Raw genomic sequence first — 25,022 nt, 5'->3', positions numbered from 1 at the left:
GTTGCTGGCTAACAGCAGCAAAAAAAGCAGAACTTACCAACAGGAAAGTTCAGGATATCCTTAACAACTCATGCCAGTATCGCAGTCATCAGTCAGAAGTGACTCGCATTGACTCACGTGTTCTGCACCGTCTTGAATCGCAGGTTGTAACTTGTGAATGATGCAGTGAGGAAAATGAGTCAGATAAAGGTTGGCCTTTTTACACCTTTTTCTGCACCATCACTTGCAAAGCCAATGAAGCGTGCACCTAGTTTCATCTGATACACCTGCCATAACTGCAGGATACAGCAAGCAGCAGCCCCTGTGCATAAGTGCAGTTAACAAGTTGTAAACAATCAGGAAAACATCTGATGCACAGAATGAATACTTCTATGATTTTTTTGTGAGTCTCCTGATGCTGTGAAGTTTAGATGCGATTTTTACTGTTGTTTGTGGTGTGGACTGCTTGAGAAAAAAAATCTTCATGTTTGGCTAAAGTTAATCGCAGCACATCACGAACATCTGCTCATTTGGGTTTGTTTTACAGTCCCAGGACCTGGGTACCTTGGGTAACAGTCAGTAATGATGAACTCTGCAGTCTAATGTGAGGCTCTCTGTAATACAGCTGAAGCTTGGCCCAAATTGGATCATGCAACAGCACAATGATCCCAAACACAGCAGCAAGGAAAAGAACCAAAGCTCAGTCAAAGTCTAGACCTCAACCCTGTTGAAATACTGCGGCACAAATGCCTGCAAGCATCAGTGAACTTAGGCAACACTTTAAAGAAGAGTGGGCTAAAACCACAACCACAACAAAGACTGATAAAGTCAGCTGCTTCAGGCTGCTATATATGGTTCTACAAGCTACTGAATCCTGGGTTGTAGAAAGTCTTTTATAAAGTGTTTTTATTTAAACATTTTCGTCTTCAAAGTCAACACCATCTTTAACTGACCCATGCCATGGTAATATGTATTACTTGACGATTATTTGTCAACTCTTTGTCTTGTATAAGACGTGGTTTACACTGGATATTAGTGTCACTGGTCTTGGTCATGTGACCTATCGCAGGTGATTTAACCCCCCCATGTTTCACAGGTTCAATAAATAAGGACATTGTCGTTCTTCAGTGAGTGGATCATCCATTCTTTTCTATGTTTAATAAAAAAAGAACAATAGCGTAAAACAAACCTTCCCTCTAATCAATCAACAAAGAAAAAAGGAAACAAAATACGCTGACATTCCTCTTCACATACCATTTAATGCTATCAGTGACTTTTCTCTACAATAAGAGGTGTTATCAGTTGCTCCCCAGCAACAGCAACTCATCTTGCTCTGCTTAAAATCTCAGATAGTGAATTTTTTAGGCTTTAATTGAGGTCCGACCTGCATGACATGTTATTATATTATATTAAATTATATATTATGTACTGATTTTTCTTTCTTTTAAGAGAAAAATATTTTTTAACCTCACTTTCCATGTTTTTTGGGTGCACAAACTTAAAATGCATCTGTTAAACACAGAACAGGTAAGTGTATAACCCCAATAAGTCATACCATCATGCTTACTTACGTGGACTTGAAGACAAACCTCATCGAGACACATGCAGTTAAAATTTAAATGTAATTATGACAACTTACAATAAATTACAACGTGCTTTTGTCAATAACAGTCAAATTCATAAAATTAGAAATACAATAACATTACACCATTGATAAATAAACAGATAAGACTTCAGGGGTGAATGAATCGTTGTTTTCAAGGAGTCAAACTAAATGGCAGACACAAGGTGCTTATGAGAAATTCATCGTGTAACTTTTTATCAGTTTCACATTTCAATACTGGCTCCATGTAGTGTTGCTATTATCAATGCCTACAATGGGATCAAACTAAGCAGGTGCAGAGCGCTAAACATCAAACAGTGCCTCATGTCACCTAACGCAACACAGACACACAACTGAGCAGTGGGAGATATTTCATAACAGCAGCTTATTGCTTCTCCTGTGGACTGTCAAAAAAGCTCACTTGCTACTGAGTGGCCTGCAGTCTTCCTTCAAATCACCTGGATTCATGAATACTGACAACAATGAACTAACAAACAAAGTTTCTCTTTTTGCGAGAGAAACATATGAAGCAAAGTAGTGTTCTTCCAACTGTTATGTATCTGAGCAGCTTACTGTATATAAACGCCTGAAATAGTCATCTTGTAAAATAAGCTCTGACCCAGACTCTACAGGTGTGGGGAGACATACGACCAAATCCTGGGCATCCAGGATGCGAGTCTCCAGGTATCAAGCAAAATCCAGCGACTTCACATCTATTCTGCTTTCTTAAAAAGCAGTCGCTGCACTTCATGAGGTGAAAATGAAGGAGTGCTGTCACAATAATTTCACAGTCCGGCAGCGGATGTTCCGTGGTTGAATCTGTGGTGTGTATACGTATGTTTCTAAACCGTGGCAGCAGATGTCAAATGATGACGGCAACTGTTTATCAGTGGGAGTTTTGTGTGTGTGTGTTATTGTGCAGGCATGACTCTCCACAGCTGTGCTCATTTAGAAGCCTTGTATATGGCAATAGGCCTCCAGGCTAGAGAAGAGGACGTAGAGGAACCAGAGTCCAAAGAACAGCAGTGAGGTAAGGACTTTGGGGACGCGTGGGCCTCCTAGTTCACCACCTATGGACGGCCTTCGGCGAAGCATTAACACTCCCATACACAAGAAGGCAAAAATGGTGAAAAGCGTGACAGAGAAGGCCAGTGATCCTGGGTCCACACGGAAAACCTTCCCTTTGACTTCCCAGTATATGGCAGACACAGACCAGGCCACACCTATGCCCAGAAACACATTAACTGCGTTACTTCCTGTCACGTTTCCCACAGACGCATCTGCGTACTGATCCTGCGTAGCAGCAACTTTACTAGCAAAGGTGTCTGGAAAAAGAAAACAGTCAAGTTAGAGAATGAGGCTAATCAGCTGTACATTCTTACATTCACTTTCCTAATTCAAACTTCTGCAATACAAGAGTGTTTACAACAACAACTATGACAACAAGAACACCTCACTAACCAGGAAGAGAAGTCCCCAGTGCTACAAAGACCACTGCAGTGACAGTGTCTCTCAGGCCGACGGTGCACCCGAAATGGGAGGCTAGGTCTCCGATAATGGCTGTTAAAATACCAATGACAGTGATTGACACTATGAAGCACGCCCAGCCATTCCAGTACCCTGTGGGTGGGACGCAAGCAAACAGGATCTTCCAGAAGATACAAAATATGTGCATGAAATAGTCGAAGCAGTTGGGCACTCGCTGCTCCTCTCCCTCATCCTCATCACCTGTTTACCAAGACACAGAGAAAGTAAATCAAACACGGCAAAAAAAAGAGAAGACGTCAATACCTACAAATGGTGCAATCACACTTTGGGCCAATCACAGACCGCTTCATAGTATCAGATGAAGCTTTAACCCTGTAAGACCCAACGCATCAAAAAATATTATCAGTATTTAAAGCATCTTAAATCTTTCACATCCATGAGCCAAGGCGACGTTTACTGTACACTAGTCAGTTTTAACCACCAAAAGTTTATTGTTGAAGTTAGAGTTCTGTTTGGGGGCGATCGTGGCTCAAGAGTTGGGAGTTCGTCTTGTAATCGGAAGGTTGCCGGTTCGAGCCCCGGCTTGGACAGTCTCGGTCGTTGTGTCCTTGGGCAAGACACTTCACCCGTTGCCTACTGGTGGTGGTCAGAGGGCCCGGTGGCGCCAGTGTCCGGCAGCCTCGCCTCTGTCAGTGCGCCCCAGGATGGCTGTGGCTACAATGTAGCTCCCATCACCAGTGGGTGACTGGGTGGGTGACTGGTTGTGTAAAGTGCTTTGGGGTCCTTAGGGACCAGTAAAGCGCTATACAAATACAGGCCATTTACCATTTACAACACAGAGACATTACCACACTTCCCAGTCCACATTGTGTCCATACCTGGTTTCAAAAGTACAAGTCTTAATTATAACGTTCACAAAGTCTTGTAATAAAATTACATGCAGTGCAATAAATTTCATGCATAAAGATTCACAGGCAAACCTGAATTTCAGAAATTTACAAGTGAAGCTCCAAAAAAATGACAAAAACACAAAACAATAAATAAATACAAAGATGCCACTGACCTGCACTGACTGTGACCGCCCCGATGAACTGCTCTTTCCATGAGCGCGTACCAATCACCACGGCCAGATTTGTATCCTTGAGCAGTTTGTCCACAGTGTTCTGTTGCAACAAATTAAATATGTTGGTAATCAAGCAGAAACAATCATTGCTTACATGGATGCATACACAACAGATGGGTTCACATTACACAGTTTCAAGACTTTTTTCAAACCACGTCTCAAATGTCTTTTCATTTGAACTTGTTTTGTTATTTAACACACACCACGACACCAAAAAGAATAAATACTATTTAAATGATCATTCATCTATCTAATTGAGAATAAGAACACATATTGGCCACTTAATTAGGTATACCTGTTCAACTGCTCTTTAACATAAATATCTAATCAGCCAATCACACAGCAGCTTAAAGCGTTTAGGCATGTACGCAGGGTCAACACAACCTGCTCAAGTTCAAACAGAGCATCAGAATGTGGAAGAAAAGTGATTTAAGTGACTCTGAATGTGGTGTGGTTGTTTGAGAAACTGCTGATCCACTGGGATTTTCCTTCACACTAGAATTTAAGGAGAACGGTCAGAGAAAGACTGGTCAATGAGTGCCAGTTCTCTGGGTGAAACTGCCCTGGTGAAGTCAGAGCAGAAAAGCTAGACTGTTTCAAGCGGATAGGAAAGCAGCAGCAACTCACATTGTTGCCCGGTCTAATCAGTCTAATTAGTTCTGTTGCCACATTTGGATGGTCAGAATCTGGCAGGGTGGATCCATCCTACCCTGTATTAACAGTTTAGTTCTGCAGTAATGATATAATATTATGAGGCATTTTTTCTTGGCACACTTTCATCCCTTTATAATCCCAAGTGTTAGGATAGTGTGCCTTGTCACACAGCTCTAATCATCTCAAACTTGATTGTTAAACATAACGATGAGTTCAATGTACTCAAACGGTCTCCACAGTCAGCAGAGTACCTTTCAAGAGATTTGAAACTGAGAAATCTGCAGCAACTGAGTCATGCTGTCATGTTAACATGGACCAAACTGAGTAATGCGTCCAGCATCGTGCTAAATCTCTGCCATGAAGAATAAATGTATTTTTGAAGGCAAAAGGGGTTTGAACCTGGTATTATACAGGTATACCTAATATAGTGGCTGATGGGTATAAACACAGTACCAAATGAGATGGACTTAGTCAAGCAGTGCTTACACAATACACAATGTACACATACATTCCTTCTATGTATGGGAAATAAAGGTACATGGAATGAAATAAAATAGATAGATTGGAAGCAGATGAGTATCAAACAGCGCGTGAGTAGAAACTGTACCTGGTCTAGTACTCCATTGGGACTCTGACGCACAACAAGGCAGCAGGAGGTTAGTGAAGAAAACCACATACTTGTACAATCTTACACATTTATTTTTCAAAGTTTTTAAAGGAATTTGTCCAAATTTGCAAGTAAAGTTCTGGTTTAATTTGTCAATCTTCAGGCTGCATGTGTTTAACATAACTTCATGTCAGTAACTGCCACTTTACTTGCAGTGTAACACTTGTATGAGCATCATAATATAAGAAACAAACACCCCCCACTCACTCCACACACACCTTAAACTCACAGGACTCCTCTATGATGACCTCTAGCCTGCTGTGCTCTCCAAGAATGGGTTTTCCCATCTCAGAGATCCTCCTGGCCTGTTCCTCCTCAGGGGTGGGATTCACTGTGAGAGAGAGCAGACAGGAGATCACTATTCAAGCCTTAATGATATCTTACACACGTGCTCTTAACCTCAGTTGAAGCTAAGGTGAAGAAAAATAGCACACTAGCACAATGTAACATGTTATATAGTAGCTTCTGCATTTTTAACCATTTACAACTGGTTGTAAATTTTGCCATCAGAGTGGGAAGACAAGTGCACAGTACAGTGCATCAATTACATTATATTGCCAAAGGTATTCACTCACCCATCCAAATTATTATATTGAGGTGTTTCAATCGCCTCGGCAGGCAGACTGCTTCCACAAACACACTCAGGAGCTCAGTGTATTCTACTGTGGTATTGCAATGAGATGTCACCTGTCTAACAAGTTATGACATGTCCTCACTGATAAATATATCCACAGGCAACTGTTAGTGGTATTATAACAAAGTGAAAGCAATTGGGAACAACAGAAACTTGGACACTTAGATCGCTGAGGTGCATAGTGCACAGAGGTCATCAACTCTCTGCAGATTCAATCGCTACAGACCTCCAAACTTCATGTGGCCTTCAGATTAGCTCAACAACAGTGTGTAGAGAGCTTCATGGAATGGGTTTCCATGACCGAGCAGCCGCATTAGAGCCGTACATCACCCAGAGCAATGCAAAGCGTCAGACGCAGTGGTGTAAAGCACACCGCCACTGGACTCTGGAGCAGTGGAGACATGTTCTCTGGAGAGACAAATCATGCTTCTCTATCTAGCAAGTCTGGGTTTGGTGGTTGCCAGGAGAACGTTACTTGTCTGATGCTTTGTGCTAACTGTAAAGTTTGGTGGAGGGGTGATTATGGTGTGGGGTTGTTTTTCAGGAAATAGGCTTGGCCCCCATAGTTCCAATGAAAGGAGCTCTTAATGCTTGTGGTGGCAGATTTCTTTTGTATTAATCATATGTTTTAATCATATCACATTAGTAATAGTAATATCGCTTTCTCACTTTAGTATAGCAAGATCAGTCCTGTCACCAGTTGTATGCATGCATGTAGAATGTTATCACAAGTGGACCCCAAGTTTTATTACGCCTTCACAATGGATCCATTGTAGACGGACATCCTGCTCAAGGGAGGTTTTAAGGATGGGGCTGAAGGTAAAGCCCCCCCCCCCCCCACCCGTGAGATGGGCCAACATGTAAGAGTTGTGGAAGCTGACATATCCATATTGCAATATGTTATTAAACCACTTCAAAATGCTCCCTGGGGGTGTTTGCAGGTTATTTAAAATTTCCACAACATGCTTCGGCATGTCCTGACCTCTACCTGAGGTCAACTGCCTACTTGTCTAATATCAGTGTCTGACCTCACAAATATGCTTCTGGAAGAATCGTCAAAAATTCCCATAAACCCATCAACACACTCCTAAACCTTGTGGAAAGCATTCCCAACAGAGTTGAAGCTTTTCCTGGCCCAAAGATGGTTTCTGCTTGCTTGAGTGAAATGTGCTCACCTGGGTTGCACATAAGCTAGCCAGGTTTTCCAGTCTTTCTACTTGTACTTCCCGAGTGTTTGGCCCTCTTCACAAGCACATTTAGTGTTTCATCCTCTGGCCCTGCCACTATTTTTTTAATAAAAACACAAACCCGTGGAATAAATATTAATGTATTCATAAACGTTTTACAGACGTCTTCATGCCCATTGAGACAAACTCACAAATTGACAGTAAGGTATTAAAGTGAGTGTAAAAAGAAGCAAGAGCTTGGGCGTTCACTGAGCTCAAAACAGGAAATGCAAATTTCTGCTGATAGTGCAAAACGACCACTTCACACTGTCACATTTAGGGCCAAGGATTTGGAATTTCAAAATAATAGCCAGCTATTTTAAAATGCTGCACAGATCACATGCAAAACCACACCCAAACAATCTTACCCTGGTTTAGCAGCAGTGCTGTGAACAAAGACAGATAATGACTGAGTACAAGCAATATTTTCATGCTGTGATAAAACAGCCTTACACTCATTTCCCTTCTGAACTTCCACAAAAATTATTTTATACACGACTACTTCTTTCCCCTCCACTGGCATGCAAATATCCAATTTCTGCATCTTTTTGACACAATGAGGTTACACGAACAAATAATTACACCAGTAACTCATAATTAGCTGTAGCGTCTGTGCTGCAGTGAAACAGAGACAGTAGTGAACGCCTGCGTGTGAGGTTACTTGCAGCATTCAGCTGCGTGTGTTGTTGTTACTGTTTTGATACTTGATCTTGCACATTGATGCGATCTAATGCTTTCTATTAGTGTAGATGAGAAAGGAAAAACAGACTACAACTGTTATCTTATACAAATTTTTTTAAGTGACAGAGTCATGAGAAGTCACTTTAACATTAAAAATGAAATCTGAAATAATTACACACTCACAAGAGAGTCCTCGCTTTAGCCATTTGGGGTCGTCAAGCACAATGAAGAAGTTTTCCTGCTTTTCATACTCCTCCACGTTTATAATGCACACTCGCAATGTCTGACTGAAGACACAAGCACACACACAGACAAACACACACGCACTTATTTCTATACAGAACAGTTCTGTGATTTTACACAGGAAGAAAAACTCAGAAATACAACATAGTCTCTGCTTCTTAAGCATCTGCACCTATATATATGTAACATGCATAGGTAATGTCCAATGAACTGAATTTACCAGTTGACACACCTGAGCTCAATAGTGAATGAATAGGCTCATAGCAAAGACTGTGAATACTTTCATAAAATTGCAAAAATTTCAAGCAGACCTTTTTTTATTCGTCACTTTGTGTGACTTAAAGTGAAAAATAAATATAGGCTTAAGTTTTAGCACCGAAGCCAAAGTAGAGATGTCAGGAATGACAGCTTATAGCTAGATTAACAGTGTGCCCCTATCTCTCAGTCATTGCCTCTATGTTACTATACCTTACCTGGTCTGCTCATTGGTGAATTCCAGCTCCCCTCTGGTCTCCTCGTAGTCCACTCCTGCCTTGGCGCTGCCATCTTCCGTATGGTACGGCACAGCAACTGTGCCCCTGGACCCTGAGTTCCTCAACACAGTCACCGTCAGGATGCCTGTGCTCTCACTCACCCGCAGCACATGCTGCTCAAAGGTGAAGATGCCAGCATGATCGTCGTCCAAGATGGTGACCGTAGCAACCAGCGGCTCCACTAGTCTCCCTTTGGGTGGAGTCCCCATCCCTTCATTTCCACCCTCCTCTAACCTCAGGTTCTGAAGGCGCACAAAGAAATGCTCATCCTCTTCAAAGATGTCATCATCCAGGATCCTCACCTGGAGAGAGCAAAGTATTTTAAAGTTACATTCCTTCCAGATGCACGTGGTTGTTAACCATTTTATTGAACATTCACTACAATTAAATTCTCAGAATGACAGATTCTTTGATCCCACTGATGACAGACACCACAACTATAGGGGAGAAATCTAGATTCCTGGTCACCTCTCCAGGACAATTTTTGTGTTTGACACTTGACAGTGACGATAAACGTTAAACACTGACACTAACATTACCTTTTTTCCCTTTCTTACCTTGATTTCTTTGTGGGTCTCCCCTGGTTTGAACACCAGGGTTCCCTCAGTAAATTCATAGTCTGCTCCAGCATTGGCAGAACCATTTTCTGTACAGTAGTCCACACAGAATGTATTCTGACCAGTTCCCCCATCGAGGATCACCCCCAGGGTCAGAGAGCCACAGTTCTCCGTGCACTGATACTGGGAGCTTTCAAAACAAATGTGCGAGCACGTGGCCTTATCAGTCTCGTGGCCTGAACGTCGCGCGTGCTCAACAGCATGTTTCTTTAATATGTTACCAGCACCGATCATCATGCGAGTCGCCTGGACACGGTAGAAGGCACGGCTCTTCTTCTGGTGAACCAGGGCAGAGTAGTTGGCCATCTCGATCAGCTGGTCCAAATCTTTGTCTGGGTGTTTCTCCTTAAGATCTTTCAAGATGCGGACAACCTATCAGAGCAGGAGAACTAGTAGTCAGACTAGGTCTTGTGTTTACACAGATATGTGTGTTGCTTAATGTTATGTAAAAACGCCCTTTAAAAACGATTTGCTCAACAGTGTCTTACAAGAAGAGATTTTATTGTAACTATCCAGACAGGGTTTGCAGTGGGGATGTGAAGAGGGATGCTCACACCAGAACGAAAATAAATATCTTAGTTTGCGATGACACAACATGTCGTTGTTTCTTTGACGACCTGTCTGCTCTTCTGCAATTCCCTTATTGAGACTCCAACTGAGATAAAATCTTATTTGCTTCAGGAAACGTGATAATGAACTGCCACTATTTAATATTACATGTACTTTGTATTTATTTTATTTGCTATGGACCCATGCGTATCTTTAATAAAGTGAAACTAAACTAAAAACTAATGTCTAGTGTGACCATTAAATATGACTGTTTATAAACTCACTGAGCTCTAAACAAAAATGAACTGATTGGAAATGTGTGCAGTAGCAGTAAGAACTTTACATGCATTCATCATGAGCATGAACATGAAAATACATACATACACCCCCACTAATATTTGGCTACATTTTAGTGGGTTTGCCATCAACGAGCTGTTAGCATAGTTTTGGCCACACTTCTTGGAAGAATTTGTAGTGTTCACTTAAATTAGTTGGTTTCTCGGCACAGATCTAGCTTTGGAGCAATTTTCAACATGGTTAAGGGGAGGAGCTTTGGTACTCAAAGATAACCAGTTTAAACAATGTACATAACTGCAGATTATTTAGATGTGGGACCACTTTGCCACGATTTAGAAGAAGACATCGTGACATCACCACAGACTGAGAGGCTGCAGACCAAGAAAGAAGTCCATGCTCCTTCTCTAAAATGTGCAGCTGCCCACATGGACAAGCCAAATGCTTTCTGGGCAAAAATTTATGGTCAGATGAAACAAAGATTGAGATATTTGGTCACAATGACAAGACATATATTGGGAAGAGTAAAGGTAAGGCTTTCTGAAGATCGTATTAGCGGTCAAGAATTGTTGTGGCAGCATCACATTCAGTTCATGCAGCAAAGCATGAAGTGGATGGAATAATGAAGACTGAGGACTGCCTCCAAATTCTTCAGTTTCACCTTAATTCAACAGCTACACAGTTGAAACCTGGTCTCAGTTGGGTGTTTGAATAGAATAATGATTCCAAGCACACATCAAAACTGGTTTTGTAATGGGTAAAGTAAGCAAAGGTAACATCAGGTTACTGGAACGGCCTCCCCAAAATTCCGGCCTCAATCCTAATCAAAATTTGTTGACTTTGCTTGAAACTGGTCAAATATCCAGTCAGAATTACAGCAGTTGCTTGCTGATGGCTACCAAAAGTACCTGGTTGAGGTGGAACTTGTTGAGGAACATTTAACCATTAGTGTGGATACAAGCAAAGTTTTGACCCTGAGTGGATTAAAGTAAAACAAAATCAAACTTGTGCAACCCAATGCTTGTTTTTCAGTCATTCAAGATATATGCTGTATAATTATTCCAGTCTGGATAAAGAACCGATCAAAGAAATCACTAGAAAATAAACTTATCATGACATTCATGTCATTGACGAGATATTTGGCCATAACTAAATGTATATCAGAGGGGCAGATCAGGCTAAGCGGTTAGCAGACAAAGTTAGAGGCAAGGTCGAGATGGTTCGGACAGGTGCCAAAGAGGCAAAGAAGGATATATTGGACAAAGGATTTTGAAGATGTAGCTGCCAGGCAGGAGGAAAAAAAGAAGACCACAGAGGAGATTCATGGATGTAGTGAAGGGGGGCATGCTGAGGGTTGGTGCTAGAAACAGGGTGAGATAGAGGACGATGATCAGCTGCGCTGACCCCTACAGGGAGCAGAGTTCTAATTAGCTAAAACAAAACAGATGTTAAACCTGAAATTAATGGAGAAAAAAAACGCTCTTTTAAAGCCTTCAGGCTGAGTGGCTCAATAAGACGTTTGCCTGAGTCTTACCTCATCTTTGTTCGGGTCTAGTTCATTGCCTGTCTGCACAGAGACCGTAACAGTGGAGGAGTTTCCAGGGCATGCACTGCTGTCTGACAGCTTTCCGTCCACGATCATGTCAATGCCTTTGGGAGCAAGGTCCCCTTCCATTTCCACCACGATGCCGTGCCTCTTGTCAGCACGGTAACGCTTGTGCATGTATTTGTAGAAGAGTAGGCGGCGGTCAGCGATCCAAGCCAAGATCACACACACCGGAAAATACAGCAGCGTCACTATGGCCTCCCACACCTGATTATGCAGGCAACATGAAAAATAATCAGTTACTCATTTGATATATTAAAAATAGAATAAAAGGTATGTGTATACCTTTTAGCTAATTAGATGTTTGGGTGAGTTTTAGAAACACAACATCTAAAAATACAGACTGTGGGTGTGCAAAGGGTTACCAAGTGAGGATTTACCAAACCTTGTAATACAGCTCGTAATATTTTGAATGTCATGTAAGATTCAGTATTTAAGATCCCCGCATCTGTTTGAAGATTCTTGCCACTTACATTTTCCACCGTTTCCTTTTGTTCTTTACAGCAGAATTCAGGTGTTGATTTAAATATTTGTTTTCTTGCTAATCTGTCGTCCGTACATGAACACTGCAAAGTGCAACAGTGAGCCACCACTTCTGTGTCTGCAGCTCAGTCATGTGATGCTTTGCTTTGCCCTTCTGCCATGCAGAGATGTAGTTTTTATGAGTATTATTGATCTTTCAGGTCTTCCACAGTTTCCTCTTACTGACATTTCAGGTTCTTTCAAACTAATTGATGCCAACGAAGCACATGGGCATAGGGAAGCTATAAAAAGATATTTTCAGATCTGCTGCTTAGGCATAAGATTGTTAGGATTGCCACATTTGGTAGAATTGGTATGATTATTACTTTCTGATGAAAGAAAGTAAATTTAGCAGAGAGTAAATTTGAACAAACATTTGAAAACAAATGGCACTAATGTCATACAAATAAAAGTAACAATGCATTAATATTTAAAGCTGCGGGGTGTGAATTCTCACCACTAGATCTCAGCAGACTGCAGATTGAAGTCAACTGAATCCTGTTTTCTTACCTCTCCTTACCTTGCCTCTGGAGGAGGCTGTAAAACTGTGTAAAAAGAGTCCAGTGTGAGCGTATGAGTCGATGACGCTTACTTCTGACTGACGACAGGGATACTGCAGTGAGTTGTTGAAGATATCCTCAACTCTTCCGTCCATAAGTACTGCTGTTTTTGCCACTGCTAGCTGCTTTTAGCCAGTGTTAGTGGAAGTTTCTTTGAAGTGGATCTACCGTTGCTGACTTGGACATTTAGGGAATTCTCTTGTATTATATGAGAATGTAACCAACCCGTGTGCTTTTTGTAATAATCTAGTCTATCATTAGCTGGGGTAATACTGGCTTATAACCAGCTGTTATTGTTGTTTAGCTGGACCGTTGTCAGCTGTACGGAGTCAGAAGCGTCGCACGTCTAATCTGCTGACAAAAGGTAACTGTGATAATATCCGGAATAAATGTGTTGGAGACTTGAATTCATTTCAGGAGATTCCACTCGCATTTATGTTTTTTCATAAAGGGGACCCCTTCTTAGATGAAAAAATATGGGTATGATCCTGTCCGCAAGTGCCGGCACAAACTACAAGTTTGCCTCCACAGAATGCAAACCCCTACGAGTCCTCTTCTCCTCCGCCTATGGCGGTGGTGTCCAAACCCAGGCCTCGAAGGCCGGTGTTCTGCAGGTTTTAGATGTGTCCTTGATCCAACACAGCTGATTTAAATGGCTGAATTACCTCCTCAACATGTTTTGAAGTTCTCCAGAGGCCTGGTAATGAACTAATCATTTGATTCAGGTGTGTTGACCCAGGGAAGGCTCTATAACCTGCAGTACACCGGCCCTCGAGGCCTGGAGTTGGCCAAGCCTGGCCTATGGTGTACAGGCAGTCTCTAGCCATATTCATCCGGTCCTGTGTATTCCACGTGAAGGGCCAACATGGCATTTTCAATGAGTTTTCAATTTGTTGAAAGAAATAATAATACACTAGTCACTGTATATTTATGAGTACAACACATTTTTTCAAGAAAATAATCTCATAAAACCACAAACTTTAAAGAAATACTCATTTTTAAAGTGTGTTTAGTGCAGAGGCTGCATTTCCAAAAATCAACAATAGCACTGTGGCCAGAAGTACATATGTTTTTCAGTTAAAATGTATGCAACCATCAGAACATACCTCTACAATCCCAGGTGAGATGACAGCCAGTATGAGGTAGAGCCAAATGTAGGCATAGATACTCCAGAAAGCCGTTATGAAAAACACCCGGAGGTGTTTGATCTTACGAGACTCTCCGTCAGGGACCACCCACACACACAGACCAATTATCACAAACATATTGAAGGCAGCGCTGCCCACTATGGTGCCCGGGCCGATCTCCCCAGCATGGAAGTTGTGCCCACACACCTGTTAAAGTGAGAAAAAAAGAGTCAATCAAAGCTCATTTGTTAAGCTAACTAGAACCGAATAAGAGCCACGTAACAACTAGAATTCAAAACAGACTCCGAGTGCACATACAGCTCCAGCATTTGTTGTATATGTTACGCATATGTTGCTGCAAATGTAATGAGTTGTGCACCTCAATAACAGAAAGCAGGATCTCAGGTGCGGAGGAGCCCAGTGCCATGAGCGTGAGGTTGGACACAGTCTCATTCCAGATCCGTACCGTTGCGACTGTGGTTTCACCGTTGGGTTTGGTGACGGTCACCACTTTCTCCTGCAGTCACAGAAGTTTGGGAAAATGCCCAAAATGCTTAATTTCAGTTAAGACATATTTGAAATGCCCAAATACATCAGGTTGGAAATCTTGTTTACGGTCTGGTACAAAAAACAGCTCATTTGACTGTTGACAGTTTTACTCTTCATAATAACTGCACTGAGGACTGCTTCTCTAATTTCAAAATGCTGTTACATTGTGTAAAATGTAAACTCTAATCACAGTTTTTGAGTCTACTACGGTCCATTTTAAACAAGCTTTGCCACAGACAAGAATCCAGTACTGATTTTTGGCCCCATCCCTTGTGTACATGTATCAATCTTTTTATGATATTAGGTACTAAAGATGATGGATATTCAAAGCCTTCACAATTTTATGTTGAACAATATTCTATTTTTTAACAGATTGGCAAACCTTTATTTAAACTCTACTTCTCTAAAATAGTTTTTCTACACCCAGTCATGTTACTGACCTGTTGCTAGGTCATCTAATAAGTTTAAAACGTTTCTACTGGTTTTGCATGAAACTGTATTCTGCTGTGAACAAAATATGAATTTATAGGATTTGCAAAATCAGGCATTCTGCTTTTACATTTACATGGTGATCCAACATTTTTGGAAGAGGGTGGTAATTTAATTTGTGTAAGGCATAAATTTAGGGGTCTGGCTGCTTTGATTGACAGGTATGCCACCACTTATTTAATAGAATTATCTGTAAAATAATTATCTAGTTGTAGAACAGCCAAGAGATTTGTGCTTTGGTTTTGGTACTGAAATTTAAACTAGCCTGTTATTTAGCACTGATGAGCATGTCTACAGCTTGCTAACCAGGATTACTACCTTTAGCGTCCATTTTTAGCTCCCAGAAAAACAAACAAACTAAGACTGTGATTCAAAAGTGGAATCCAGCAGCAATGGGTGAGGTGACAATGGCTTTGTCCATCTTATACTTACAGTCGATGCTTCAAACACAGTGGGCCTGATACTAGAACTACTTTTGTTTTGGCAACGAGTTAATGTGATAAAATTATTTTTTTAAATTGAAGATTGAAAATTTAAAAATTTATAGTAAATATTTTAAAACTGTTTCTCTTTATTACCTAATTCTCATATCTGTTAATTCATCTAAGGCGACATATACTGGCACTTTACTTTGATATTTAAAAAAATGCAAGCTCAAAGTGCAAACAAAATTAGCCTTTTCCTGATAAAAAGGAGCCAAAACACTCTTCAACTATGAGCAAACACAAAACCCTGATAGTAAAAAATTTAATGGTTGCATTTTTTAATTCCCAATTTTAAGTTCAATAATACCTGCGAGGTAATGACTTCTATAGATGCCATGAAGCGGTCTGCAATGATGGACACACCCAGGAACATGTACATGAGACAGAGGAAATAGATGATTGCCCTCCCTGCCTGCTCCCCCAGTGGAGGGTTGAGTGGTAGCCACACCGGCAGCAGGATGCCGGGTTTACAAACCACAGTGTCAGAACACGTCCGTTTTCCAGAGCCTGAGGTGTTACCAGAGGATTGCGGCAGCTCAGGGTCAGATGCTCGCTCCACAACCTGGGGCTTGAAGGAGGTCCCGGCGTGGCACAGGAGGAGGAACGAGAGGAAGAGGAGGCTGGAAAGGTAAACCGGAGGGGGTCCCATGGTATCCCTGAGTCAGGAAGGGCCTGGGGGTGGGGTTCACTGGGGGAACCGCTGGGTCAAAAGAAACTCCTAGTGAAGCAGAGGAGCACACATTTTTTTGAGAAAGAGAAAATCTTTATCGTATACGATAGTTTACATATCTCACCATGTCTTAGATGGTACATGATAGGCTGGTTCTTATGCCCTGCTTTTCTATTCTGCTCGAGCACTCGAAGCGCTTTATATGACAACAAGCTTCGTACACCCACTAATACACCTTCATACAGACATGCCTAAGTGCTTTCTAGCCAACATTCACACACACACACACACACACACACACACACACACACACACACACACTACATTCATCAGGAGCAAGTAGTTTGTCTTTTCGTCCTCGAGTGTCGTGGTCTGGATGCACTATCCAAGAATGTGAACATCAGCATTTAAAGCAATTCTAATGTAAACTATAACAGCAATGGCATGCAAATAAGTACATTTTAAATATGCTCTACATCAGATTACCATAAAAACAACATAAAAACATGGATGCGGCTGTAAGAACAGTTCTGCAGTCTTCACACAAAATTCTAGACACGCTGCTTCATTTCTGGTATTATTATGATCTTTGTGAGCATTTTAAATATTAGACATGTTTTAGTATCAACTGTCAAAGCTCCTCCCCTTCCCGCATGTTTACTACATGGATAAAAATTGAAGATATGTGCATGTATCCAACTCTGGACTTTTTCTAAGATTATCCATCTGAATCCAGCACTTTATAGCAGGTCATATGGTCGATGTTGACCTACTAGCAACAGTTTCCTTGCTATCCTCTAAATAATTTGTAATTGATCAGTAATGAAACTGGCTAGTTTTCAGCACTGATGTTTTGTCCAACATTGCGATTGAGAATTGGACTTTCATAACATTAGTTTAAAGCATATCCATATTTTAGTTAACATTTAGTTAGAATTAGGGACGTGTAATGTGGTTCAGACACCAAAAGTGGGGAGGATTTGTATTCAGGTAACCCTGGTCATGAGATTAAGGAGCCACCAGTTGTCTGGGTTCACAGCAATGATCCATTCATTTATTAGTAGAAATGACAGAACAGCATATTGTGAAACATAAAACCAACAGAACAGCAGTCACAAGAGATGTTAGTCTTCACCATCAGACTAGATAAGGACATTTTAATTGAACACATCCAGACTCCTGATGATTCCTGACATCCTGAAACAGCACTTCAGTGAATTCACCAACTCCCCCATGCTGACTTCCAAAACATCAAACCACAACAATACTAAGCACTGATGGAATATTGGATTTGGCTCAACAATGCTATTGACATTGCTGATAAGCGCTTAAGGAGGGAGTGCTGTTAACCCTTCCTGAGTTGCCTCATTGCCGTAATCATGTTCACCTAAAGTCTTGATCCACAACCTCACCAAATTCCTCTCAGACTTGAGTTTTTACTTCAGCCACTGCCTGAGCCACACTCCACTTGGCCTAATGGTTCCCATCAGCTGCTTCGGGAGTTCCACAAACTCAATAAGACTACAGTCCTCTCTTCACCTTAGTGCCCGAGAGATACTACCACAGTTCTAATGACTCAAAAGACTTGCTTTTAACAGGAAGAAAATCTCTGGCAAGAATCCACCAAAGAAAGGAGTCCCGTAAAGCTGTGTCCTCTGCAGCGTCATGCAAAGAAGAGTTAACATGTCATCCCCAAGCTGAAAGTGAAGGAAAGAAACCCTTTACTCCACCAAGGAAAACCCCAACATACAACTTCAGAGTGGACCAGAGTCCAGCTCCTTTTCAGGAAACAATGTCAAGAACCTGAGTTCTGTGTTGAGGTCAAGTCCAACTATTTCTAGCTCTCCACTTAATCAACTAGGTAATGCTTAAACTGCATTCACATTAACGATAAGCAGAATTTTTGACAACAACATATACCGGGCTTGTTTGTTTCCCAATAACCCCACCAATTACTATTGTGCTCTTCACTTACCTTCCATGTATTTCTATGCAGCCAGTAATGTCAGACTGCTGGTTTTCAGTAACTTCACTGATTTAAACCAGAAATAGGAACACAGGCAAAAATGTCACTAACTGTAAAGATGTGCTACCTTCACTTATTGATTGATCACTGAGTCATGATGTTGCAGTCAAGTATTCTAGAGCAGCGGTCCCCAACCTTTTTTGCACCACGGACCAGTTTAATGTCAGACAATATTTTCACGGACCGGCCATTAAGGTGTTGTGGATAAATACAACAAAACAAAATGATACAACTGAGACAAAAACTGTGGTATTTTGTAAGTATAATAATAAACACAAATTCACTGTGTAATTGTGTAACTTTATTAGCAGCGTCCTCCTGAAATGTGCCAACAACATTGAGAGTAACATCCTCCTCTCTGCTCCTTAATGCTCTCTGGTCGCTATGGTAACGCGCAAATATTTATTTCAAAATAAGACACACAACTACAACACGGGAAAAGACCCAGGGAAACAGAGTTAACGATAAAACCCCTGAAAACCATGAATTTCACATCCGAGCCTCAACTCTCGCGGCCCGGTACCAGTCCATGGCACAGGGATTGGAGACCGCTGTTCTAGAATTCTCAAGTTGAAAACAAGTATTTTGGCCATTTCCAACACGTGTTTTTGATTGAAAGGAAGATTAACAATATCAAGCACCACACAGACAAAGTGTAACAGGGAGATTTAGTGTAAGCAGTGAGTCTGAGGGTGTCATAGCAGGGTGGGAGAAAGATTTCAGCCTTTTTTCAGTGCTCCTCTTGATCCCAACGCCTCCACTGCTCTTGCACAGGTGACACTGCACTATTGTGCACTGTGACTTGAAACAGATACTAGGGTGCTGCATCTTTGATGCAGCCGGAGCTCTGCCAGCTCATTATGCAGTTGTGATTCAAAAACACAGCCCTGAGGGCCTGCAGCATCGCATTTCACTTTCCAAGGCCTGCTACGGTTACCTCGACCTCAGACAGAGGGCTACCTTACGCCAGTGGTTGTTGTGGGGGAAACAGGCTCACCAAAAATAACCTCCCCAATAATCATATTTGGACAATAGAACAAAGAACAAAACTGTTTGGCGCAAGTTTGAGCATGACGACAATAACACTACAAACACTCTTTATCTATTTGTTTTACTGTCACATAAAAATTATTTAAAAAAAATAATAATCTGAATGCCAGCCCCTTTAAGAAGTCCACTAAATGTAAAAGTGAGAACCAAAGACTTCAATATTTTATATGACCTTTTTAACATTGTGACGAGACATGCTTAAAACATAAACTCAGATTTGTTCAGAATAGTACACGGTGAATTTTGATGATTGGTAGCATGCAACAAAGCCTCAGTGGATAATGAGTGCTAGCTAATCAAGAAGCTGGTACAGGATAAGCTGGATGCATTATTGATCAATGCATTCACCTAAATATAGAAGGATATCTCTTCCTTTCAATCACCTACTCTTTAAGGATCATTCATATGAAGAGCCAAGTGGATTTATGAGTCAGACATTAAGTGCGTGCTTCATAGTCTTTCCACTTCAGGGACTGGGTAAATAGGCAGATAAATTGGCAGACTACTGCTCCTCCCTTCGAGCTGTGCAGCTCTGCAGTGGCACTGATTCAGGTCAACTCTCTGATTTTTCTGGAGGACTGATGTTCACTGGGAACTTTATTGTCTTTTAAGGATTATAAAAAAAACAAGGATAGTGAACAACATAAAGTGCAAAAAAAATGTGGCACTCTCTTCTTACAAGCCTCTCTAATGCCTGGAGTACAGGGGTCCCAGGGTGTTGACAACTCTGTGGTCTCTCTGTCCTCTTCACGCACAGGAACAGTGAGCTGGATGACAGCTCCTCTCCCCTTACGGCCTCCGACACGGCCACTATCTGTCAGCACCACCGATAAGTGATTGCCTGGGGTTATCTTACACTGATAGGAGAGCCAGCAGAAAAAAGAGTTAGCACCTTTAACAGTTTAATATTTCCCGCCTGTATCCTGGCCGTGGGGTATTGTCAGATAAAGGGATGCTCTTTCTGACATGTGGAGCAGTCGGGCATACAGGTGAGTTAAAGATGAATAATTAAAGCATCAATAATACGAAGAAAATGCAATCGGACTTACAGGAGTAATTTCACAGGTGTCCAAAGTCTTCCTGACCACTGGCTATTCTGTGTTAGCGCCAACAACCAAGTGGATGACATGGCTTTCTGCTGTGACTCTAAACCAGTCAGACTCAGAGACAGTGAGGCAGATGGGCGTGTTACTTATTCACCAATGGATTATCTATTACAGTCAAGTTAAGTACTTTGATTACAGTGATCACAGAATTAACACATATATATATCAAATACTAAGCACTCTTGTCTAAACTAAAAAGAAAACCAAAGACACTTCCTGTCTTGGTCCCGTTTGACATATTCTCCAAAACAGAGACCTGAAACGCACACACAGACCTTCTAATCAGCGATCCATCACTGCAGGAAGAAACTGTGTTGCCCCAACAGCTCAAACATTAACCTATATGCAGATTGACACAGATCAATTTTCCAGGATGTAAGCTCTATGCACAGGTAAACCAATAACACACCGTGTATCAGTTTCACAGCCAGCCAATCATGGCCTGCAATTGCACACAGAGCACAAGCTTACACTCGTCTGTAAAGCGTTTCCTCTGCATTCTAACAACATCTACAGTGAATCACAGACGCACTCACCTGCCGTTCAAGAAAATATCATAATAACTCTCAATGTTAATAGGCAAAATTTACCACTAACAAATAACCAGTTAATACCACAAACATACATCAAAATATACTTTATCTGTAAAATGGTAAATGGCCTGTATTTGTATAGTTCTTTACTAGTCCCTAAGGACCCCAAAGTGCTTTACCTCTGCCCTCTGACCACCACCAGTAGTAGGCAATGGGTGAAGTGTCTTGCCCAAGGACACAACGACCGAGACAGTCCAAACCGGGGCTCAGACCAGCAACCTTCAGATTACAAGGCGAACTCCCAAATCTTTTTATTTATTATTATTATTATCTATTTTGGTTCTCTGTGGTTACAAATGATTTTTGAACATACTTAATATCTGATTCCCATCTGATTTTTCAAAGCAAACACTGACACCACCGGAGTTTTAATATTTTTCAAGTTTATCACGCAAACTGGGATAAGTAGATATTCAGACCAAAACAAGACCGGTGTTAAGAGACCTTGGAGTTTTATTATTTGCCTCAAGTACCAGTGAGACATTAAATATGATTCCCAAGATCCCCCAAAGGGAACCATTGCTTTAATGAGTAACACAGGGCTTTGGGGTTTTGTTATGAGCCTGCTGATGAACCAGAGTGTAAGATATCTAATAATAATAATAATAATAATCACACAGACAGATATATGCTGAGCCAAACCACTAACATGGCATTCAGCTATATTGTGGAGATTTCACTGTAAACATCTCATTTTTTACCAGTCAGTGCTGGACTGTGTTAACATGCATGCGTTGTGTCAGGTGTTGACTAGAATCTGTCAGTTTGGTAGGCCATTTTTCATATTTAATCAAAGAGAAACACCTCCTTTTACTTTATTACGCAATTAATTTTTGAATCTTATCACAAATTTAAAAAAAGACCGTGGCAGAGGCAGCGGAAAGCAGGCAGGGGTTTGTTAAAGAATCATCTACTTGTTTCTACTGCATCAGATTTTCCAAAGCGCCCTCAGCAAATGTTTAAGCCAGTTTAAAACATGTCACAAACACATTTAGTTATTATAGTCACTAAGTAAAGGACTGAAGAAAATAAGTTTAACACATCAAGTTTAACAGACTGAGCAAGCAGAATGTAGCAGAAAGGTGAGCATATCAGAATAAACTAGACAAAAAGTTCTACTTACTGTTATTAAAAAATGTATTCGCCTTTTTGACAGCCACCTATTAACTGAGAACATTTCTAAACTTAAGATGAGATGTATTCTTGTGTCTCATGCCTTTCAAATATTAATCACCTGCTGCAGATGTTTTTAAGGCAGTTTCTTCTTTTATTGTCCACTTGGAACGTTGCACGAAAGGACTGAAAATGAGTGAGAACACAACCAAATAAAAACTTTCAGAAAGCCTACGAGAGTAATGTAGACAAACTTATACCATCAGGTGTGTCTTACAAAAATCTGCCACGTTTGCTCTAATTATGCATGTATAAATTAAGTACACCAGCTCAATCAGTACCGCTGAGGAATTAAATGTTTTCTGAGAAGTCCATGTGCACGCAGCAGGAGAAAGATAACCCAACTGCTTTACTGTCTTTGTTCCCCAGAAGTCCACCAGGTCAAAATGATCATCAATCTGGACGGCAGCAGTGCAAGCTCGGCTGAGCACAAGGTTTAGTTTACAACACGGCGGGCACACTGCCATGCTGTTCAGTTCCTCAAGTGTGGGGATCTACTTTCAACCACGACTCAACTGCATGTCTAACCCATAATGTACAGTCCCATACTGTATTACAACTGACTGCATAACGTCCAAATAATTTCTCATTCAATATCATTTTGGAACTGATTCTATTTCATCCCATTCACTAAATCCTGTAAATTTAGTCACTGAAATTTCACCATGGGGTGGGGTAGGGTGAGGTGGAGGCAGATGATCCGCTGTGCCGACACCTAACGAGAGCAGCCCGAAGAAGACGGCCACATAGCATTCCAGACTGACATCAGGTAACTTTTTATTGTACTTCAGAACGAGATCGCTGACTGATTTAAGAAATTAGCTCTACAGTTTTACAGGGTCTCTGTGCTTGATTGGGCAAACATATTTTTAACATCTTTTTAAAAATGTCTACATACTTAAACATAAAAAACCCTAATACTTCAGTTCAGTTATATAATGGACATTTGACACTCTGGAGCAGGTAACACTCTGCCATCATTACTACATGGTTGTTATTCAGTTATATACGTGGCTTCACTAACTGTCAGCCAGACTCAGATATTTTGTAGGGTAAAGTTTCTTGTAGACACAAGAAACTTACAACTGGTAACTTGATGAGCTAATGATCTTTTTGTATATATCAGTGCCTGTGACACGGTTTGCATTCATTCACAGAAATTTTATGGAACCACTAGAATATTTTGGGCTGTGGGCATTTTCTGAAAGATAAGTCAGTAAAGATGTACTTCTACTGGCGGCTTTAACACAAATTAAAATGTACTCAACTCTGTAACTCTAATTTATTATTAGTCAAATAATTTAGCTTCTTCTAACACAGACTTGAAGTTGCCATGGTGTGTGTGTGTGTGTGTGTGTGTGTGTGTGTGTGTGTGTGTGTGTGTGTGTGTGTGTGTGTGTGTGTTTATGATAGAAAGAAAGCAGTGAAAGCCAGATACACAGACTGGGTTAAAACTGTGTTTTGTGAATTTTTGAGACAACTTTCAAGCACAACATGAACCGATATCAAAACCAGCTCTGCCTTTGATGATGCACAAGTTTAGTTTTGAGTTGTCTGAAATCAAGATCATGAAAATTATACATGTAGCATATCTTGTAAACTGCCTATTTGGGACAAGGTGCATTCTGAACAAGTGCTTTAACTATATCTGATATCTGACTTAGAAATAGCAGAGATCAATTAAATCTGTTAATGGATAATTTTATATGAAGTTGTGTTGCTTCCCCTGCACAATCTCCAACTTTAGTTAAGCTTGAACGTGTTAGCTTTGGAGTTGGAGCTTGGTTCTTACACAACACAGTGACACTGACTCGGGCTTTGGTGGTTCCTCGCAGTTTGGGCCAATTTAATCTCTGCTGAGGACGACAGTTTGGATCTTTTTCAGACCGTGGCAATGTGGCTACACTTTCTAATAACTTGTACTGTTTGTGTCAATCTGTCATCTTCTCAGATCTGCACTGAGCTCTTTGGGATGCCCACTTTTACTGTGTGTTGCTCGGTCCAACAAATGCTGTCACAAAAGCCTTGCGTCGGCAAGAAGAAGCAATCTTCTGCAGTCAGACGAAATTAAGTGGTCTTGACAAACTGAAAGACATTTCGAGCTTTAATCCTGCAGCTGAATGAATAACTTAAATGAGAATATGTGTATTTTAAATCAGTGTGTATAAATTTCATCCTTCATTAAAAAAAGCACCAAATCCAAGGGTTTTTTTTTTGTTCTTTTACACTTACACATTATATTTATTATTATTCAGCTGCAGAAAAAAACAGTTCACAGACATTACTGAATGTCCTATATTACTTCAACATGATGATTGCAAATAAAGTTTGGAATTTTAGTACCCAGACAGTATTATAACGACAAATTAAAATTAACTGATCTGCTACACTGTCTTTATTAATTCTAATCCCTGTGTAAACACCATGCCACAATTTCAACTGACAAAAAAAACCCAAGAAAAAAAAATAAATATATATATATATATATATATATATATATATATATATATATATATATATATATATATATATATATATATATATATATAAGGGGTGCAACAACACAACCGTTCGATACAGTGCTTTCGGTTCGGTACGCATATGTATCGAACAATACAAAATGTTTTATTTATTTTATCAACTTTTCTTCTGCCGATGCTGTCTGTGTTGAGCGCTCAGTGGATCTGCACTGTCGAGCACAGATCCACTGAGCACAGCACAAGCTAGTAACACAGAAGTTAAGCTTGTTGCAACATGGCAACTGCCTCAACGCTA

At 40.8% G+C, this 25,022-nt stretch overlaps 1 protein-coding gene across 2 annotated transcripts in view; it reads right to left on the bottom strand.

The window, feature by feature from the left end:
- Positions 1 to 1,240: 1,240 nt before the first annotated feature.
- Positions 1,241 to 25,022, bottom strand: part of slc8a2a (solute carrier family 8 member 2a) — a 29,297-nt gene continuing 5,515 nt past the window's right edge. The window contains exons 2-13 of one of the 2 annotated variants that reach the window (XM_082547916.1): positions 15,937 to 16,347; positions 14,486 to 14,623; positions 14,086 to 14,313; positions 11,826 to 12,104; positions 9,389 to 9,820; positions 8,772 to 9,133; positions 8,239 to 8,342; positions 5,733 to 5,845; positions 5,455 to 5,478; positions 4,134 to 4,233; positions 3,044 to 3,310; positions 1,241 to 2,907 (exon numbers count right to left, since the gene is read on the bottom strand). In XM_082547916.1, coding sequence (XP_082404042.1) covers positions 2,531 to 2,907; positions 3,044 to 3,310; positions 4,134 to 4,233; positions 5,455 to 5,478; positions 5,733 to 5,845; positions 8,239 to 8,342; positions 8,772 to 9,133; positions 9,389 to 9,820; positions 11,826 to 12,104; positions 14,086 to 14,313; positions 14,486 to 14,623; positions 15,937 to 16,278 — 2,766 coding nt within the window. In that variant the 5' untranslated portion in view covers positions 16,279 to 16,347 and the 3' untranslated portion in view covers positions 1,241 to 2,530. The remainder of the gene's footprint in view (positions 2,908 to 3,043; positions 3,311 to 4,133; positions 4,234 to 5,454; positions 5,479 to 5,732; positions 5,846 to 8,238; positions 8,343 to 8,771; positions 9,134 to 9,388; positions 9,821 to 11,825; positions 12,105 to 14,085; positions 14,314 to 14,485; positions 14,624 to 15,936; positions 16,348 to 25,022) is intronic. The other variant, XM_082547917.1, reaches the window with a different exon arrangement.

This window comes from Aulonocara stuartgranti (genome assembly GCF_965226115.1).
Source record: "Aulonocara stuartgranti genome assembly, chromosome: 10".
NCBI classification, from domain to species: domain Eukaryota; kingdom Metazoa; phylum Chordata; class Actinopteri; order Cichliformes; family Cichlidae; genus Aulonocara; species Aulonocara stuartgranti.
The sequence above is the reverse complement of the archived record's forward strand: the minus strand, read 5'-3'. Positions and strand labels throughout refer to the sequence as shown.